The sequence below is a fragment of the Ostrea edulis genome, chromosome 1 (assembly GCF_947568905.1).
Source record: "Ostrea edulis chromosome 1, xbOstEdul1.1, whole genome shotgun sequence".
Classification (NCBI taxonomy): Eukaryota; Metazoa; Mollusca; class Bivalvia; order Ostreida; family Ostreidae; genus Ostrea; species Ostrea edulis.
The window spans coordinates 17,623,439-17,628,852 of record NC_079164.1 but is presented as its reverse complement, the minus strand read 5'-3'; the positions used below and the strand labels follow the sequence as shown (position 1 = coordinate 17,628,852).

Genomic DNA, 5,414 nt, shown 5'->3' with positions numbered 1-5,414 from the left:
TGCCCCTTGTAGGGGAGATGTGACGATTTAATCATACGATCAGCGATTAACTACTCTTTATATAGAACGGCATTCCAGCATGTACCATTATTTTTCTTTCACAGATAATGCCACTTTCTTACGTGTTGGTAGATAAAAAACCCTGATAATGTTGTGTCACAAAGGACCCCGTGTCTGACAGCATATAGTTATTTGACTTTTTGTTGTTAATACACAATTTTTGAGAGCTGGCTCCTCTTATGCAAGTCCGTACCCAATATACACTTCATTCAACTCTTAACGTTCAAGAGGTACCTTTAGGTATTCGTTTGGTAAAACTATGAATATATATATATTACAAAATTATCGTTTTGTTTACTCAAGATATTTGTATGAAAATAGATCAATACTAGCGGTATGCAGTTTCCAAGGATAAGTGGGAAATGCTTTGTGTTGCCTAACAGCATTTATGACTCCTATACCCACAAAGGTTAAGTAACATACTAATGGAAACACCCTTTATTTTCAAGCAGAAACTCGTCAGTATGCTTAGGCAATATAAATGTGAGAGGTGGAAGTTCGTCTGGGGGATGCGTCGGGGGTTGAGTCGGGAGGGAGGGGGGTGTCTCTGTACTCTTTCAACAAGAATTCATTTACACACAATGTACAATATATACATTGTACCATATTCTACAAGAAGAGCGTAGGAATATTGGCATTATAAATTACACATATACGTAAAAGGTTCTCTCCATTCTTTACGACTGCAGCAACACAATCATCAGGGAAGGACAAGGTGAAGACTAGATTTTTCCTGATATTGAAATAAGGGAATCACGGGTTGAATTTGAGGAAATATGAGTAAACTGGCTGAGCACAAACATTTGTATACATTTTCCGGAATCAACATTGGAAAACTGGGGCCTTTTTCTGATTTAGAAATTACCGGTATATTATTGAACAGGTATATGTACGTGACATCATTTTTCGAAAAGGAGGAGGGGCAGCAGGAGAAGAAATTGACGTCACAATTGTCTGGAAATTTTTGACAATCAAAAAGGAAAAAATAAATTGGGTAGTTCTGCCCAAACTTCGAGATCTTAATTTGGTGGTTGGAGGGATCGAAGGTTGATCCGTTGGTACACGTGTTTAATTCATCGATTTAAGCTTACATTTCAAGTAGCATTTACTACTTCTATATAAAGGGGGTAGGGTGGATCGACCATGCATATGCATTTAAAATAACGGATTTTGAATATGAAAATAACGGACTTTGCAATGTAAAAATAACGGAAATAGTATATTGTACGCTTTCCTCCTCCCTGCCCATCCCAATGCTACGTACGTGACTGTTGAAAAGGTTTCAAACTATTTTGGAATTTTCTCATTATATACAATGTACAGCGTATGAGTCAATTTGCATCCATGCACATTGAAAATTAACGGGTTAAATGATATGAAGAAACCCCGTTCCGCATCTAAACAAGATTGAGTTCAATCGGAACTTCCGTCAAGTCGAGAAAAAAAATTCTTTCGACTTGACGGAAGAGGCCGAGCAGCTTTCCGATTGACATCCAGATCTGCATCTTTCGTGCGTTTTTCAGCGGATTTTGCACATTTAAGGAATTCGCACATCATTTTCTCCATTATCAGCGATTAGCCGATTCACGGCTTTTAAGTATCGATAATTGCTCATTTGTTGATTTCAGCCACAGAATTCTAGTAAATATGCCTTGATATTATTCGATATGGAAGAGCGAAACAAGCAAGGTAAATATCTTTTCAAATTTTAAATTAACATACTATTCAATGACGTCATTTTCGTATGATTTTTGTAAAAACTTTATTTTCTAAATTTGGTCTTAAAATAAGTTTTATTATATAAGATCTGTAAATTCATTTAACCCTGTCATAACAATCTCTTTCCTATTTTCGCAAATTGTTAGTTGATAAAAGAAAAGTCACAAATCGGATCAGGTAGGTTTTGAAAATGTTTGGATTTGTTTGGAAGTAAAAATATTTCTGAATAAACAAAATTACGTTAGTAACAGTTAATCTCCGTGGTGTGACAAAAATAACATTCCGTGTAGTTTTGATTTCGTGGTTGCATAGCCTCTTTTAATTGTAAATTAATCTTTTTCAAATTCGAATTTAAATTCCGAGCTTTGTCAATACCACAGATACAACGGAAATCACCCTCCGTAAAAACTAATGATCTCACAATAGTTCTATTCAGTTCAAATCATATTCCATTCACTAAGATGAATATGATAGAGTAACATGCCATGTCTATTTATATCCTCTCCATGATAATTTAGTTCTATATCGGGGCGACATTCGGAAGCCCGCCATGCATTGATTGAGCTTATTTGTTGTTTACCTGTCTCTTTAAGGATGACAACACCAATCCTCGTCAAGATTATCATAGCTTCCATCATCTTGACGTTATTCTGGTTGCGTCTAATGATTCAACTCCTTATAAACCTGGAGAGCTACTGAAAAAGGCGGGAACGACGGAAAACTTCCCAGCGTTCCGCCGTGAGCTTTGGAGCTCAGAGCGACTGAAAGTGACTTGGGAACACAATTAGTTGAGAAATGCCTATCCATGACCAAACAGAGTTTCAACTCGATGACTACGGATATCACAACATTACTTTATCACCTAAAGAAAATGTCATCGTCCTAGACCTCGTCTTTTTCATCTTTACCGCTACTTCTATCATCTTCCTCAATGCATTTGTCGTTACACTGGTCCTTAAACTTGGTTTTAAAAAGATTACTAAAAATTCATTTAACTTTCAAATCATGAGTTTGATCGTTAGCGACTTTATGGTCGGAGTCTCGCTCCTCCCGACACAAATCACGTATTTCCTGGGTCATCATTCGGGTTTCGACTGTAGCGTACGTTGCGCGGTTTTCATGATCGCGTATATGGCTTCTCTACTCCACGTGTGCGTGATATGTCTAGATCGATGGTGGATTATTTACTTCAACAAAACTCAGAAGCGAAAGCAGCTCTTCCCAAGATGTCTATTTCTCCTATTCGGGACCTGGGTAGCTGCCTTTCTGATTGAATTCATCCCATTTGTTCTCTGGCGAGATGAGAACTCAGAGGTATGCTCTATCGCCAATGTTTTTGGCGACTATTATAATGAAGCTTTCGGGTACCAGGTATGTACACATATTGCAGTCATATCCTGTATAACCGTTTTTTACGGTTTAATCATTGGTTTCATCTTAAACAAAAGAAAGCGTCTTAATCCCGCTCACGGACGAAATTCGGACGTCAACTCGGTTTCCAGCAGAATCTCGGCATTGGAAAATTCTTCAATGAAAGGAAAGTCTATGCCGTACATGAAATCACAGCAAGACTTTTCAAGGAATGGGACCGAGGTCCGTCAGCAATCTAAACACGACAGTCGCCAGAACAAAGCCATTCAAACGATGGGATTCATCATCGGCAGCCATCTTCTCTGCGTTGGACCCCTTATATCCATGCTTATGATGGAGATCTTTGGCAACTTGGAGCGAACTTCCGTGTCATGGCATCACGTGGTCATTTATATTGCCTGTTTAGGATCCGCTATTAACCCCATTCTTTACGCATTTAGAATACCGGAAGTCAACAAAGCTATGGCCAAATTCTGTCGCGTTAACAATACGTCGTTTGATTGACCTTTTGGATACATTAGAATTTTACATTGATGCCAGTGAAAGTTTTTTTTAGTTGCATAAGTATATTGTTAGACCGTTAGCTGTATATAGTAATTTAGTGTCATAGTATTATTCTGAGGATTTTCCTACAAAGAGAGTACTCTCTTGATGCTACATTTGCAATGATTGTTGCATGATTACTGTCAGTGGGTGTATTATTTTATAATTGTAATCGTTGTGCAATTTCATTGGGGATTTCATCCCCCTCCATGTATTTAAAGTATATCCGATCGAAGGTGAATGCGAGCTACAGTTTTCCCTCGGCACCCGTCGCCCAATGATGATTTACATGTAAATATTCTCAAAGAACGGCTGCATACAAAGTTTCCAAACTTTTTTTTTTAAATTGTAGTTCTTAAAAAAAACCTTGTAATTACGTTAAGGGATCATAATATCCAACAATGCGCTGTAGCCTTAAATAGGCAGAAACAAAACTGACTGTCCCAGAAGGGCTGCCTGATAGGTCATCAAATTTATCATGAATGTACTTGAGTGTTGTCAAACTCTAGAGAAGTTCAGTCACTGTGGCAATGGCTGCATAATGGCTTCAGGGCAGATCATGGATTTGTAAAACATTTCCTTTAGTGACCTTGAAAAAAATGATTATTTCGCTTTGGAGTAATTGGAATTCACCGGAGATCTTTTCTGAAGTGAATGGATGACTTAGATTTTTGATTGGTAGCAGCAAAATCGGCTTAGGTTTCTTTTCCACAACATTTGCGTGGCTAGTCACTAATACGGTATACGTGTTGTGCGAAAGTCTTCAAAATGCTTTAAGAAAAATGTGCTACATATATTTTTGGGGGTGTCGGAATTGTCACCTATGTAACTGACGTGATGAGGCAAAATGGATTTTCACTTCCAAAGCAAATGTATGCAATAAATTACCATTGCAGTGTCTAATCAATTATTAGTGCCCTACTCAACACTAATGCTGTGTAGATGTTTTAGAATTTCTTTTAGAGGAACTGGAAGTCTAACGACGAAGAATGTCATAGTGCATGAATTTCAATTGGTTGAAAAAAAAAATTAACATGATCTGAAGATTGATTCATTTATTGAGTTTTTCTATTTTGATATAAATTTTGTTAGTAGATTTTTATCGTCTCGATGACGCTAAAAAGAAGCAAATAGAAATTGTATTAGATGGATTTTTAAGTTTGAAATGTAGACAGACAAGAAATATACATATTTACATCATTCACATACTTTGTTCAATTATACGTGCTATTTTGTATATGAATGTTACATCCCACTTCCAAATTATTGCCCTTGGCCCCTCTTTAGTTGTTTTCGCTGTCATTAGTTAAATCCGAAATAAATATTGGAAAACATGAATTATTTCACCATTCTCTATGGAATTTCTAATTTTTTAAGTATTAAGGAATTAAGTCTACATGCACGTTGACGTCATAGTTTACGTTTCTTGGCATGTTTTCATATTCTAGCATGTATTATCCATGATATCGGATATTGGCTGTAGCACACCCATCTTCGCGCATCATTTTCCTCAGTGGAGCCCCTGACGCTCTGGGGCACAATCCTTGACGCCACACAGAGCACCCCGCAATGCTTGACGCGGGGTATTTAAAAGTGTCCAGAGGCTCATTATGGGGTATTTCTGGTTTTGTTTTTATTTGTTTAGGTTTCTCTGTGTGTTTTTGTTTTAAATTGAAGACAATCATAAATACATTTCTCAGACTGTGATAACTAACAATCCA

General features: G+C 37.2%; 1 protein-coding gene across 1 annotated transcript; it reads left to right on the top strand.

The window, feature by feature from the left end:
• Positions 1-2,574: 2,574 nt before the first annotated feature.
• On the top strand, positions 2,575-3,654 carry LOC125663727 (5-hydroxytryptamine receptor 1B-like). Its single transcript, XM_048896058.2, has one exon. It carries the CDS (start codon positions 2,575-2,577, stop codon positions 3,652-3,654), a length of 1,080 nt encoding a protein of 359 aa, XP_048752015.2.
• Positions 3,655-5,414: the final 1,760 nt, after the last annotated feature.

What these genes read in the sequence shown, in the direction of transcription:
- LOC125663727 (XM_048896058.2), top strand. Translation starts at nt 2,575, where the DNA reads ATGCCTATCCATGACCAAACAGAGTTTCAACTCGATGACTACGGATAT.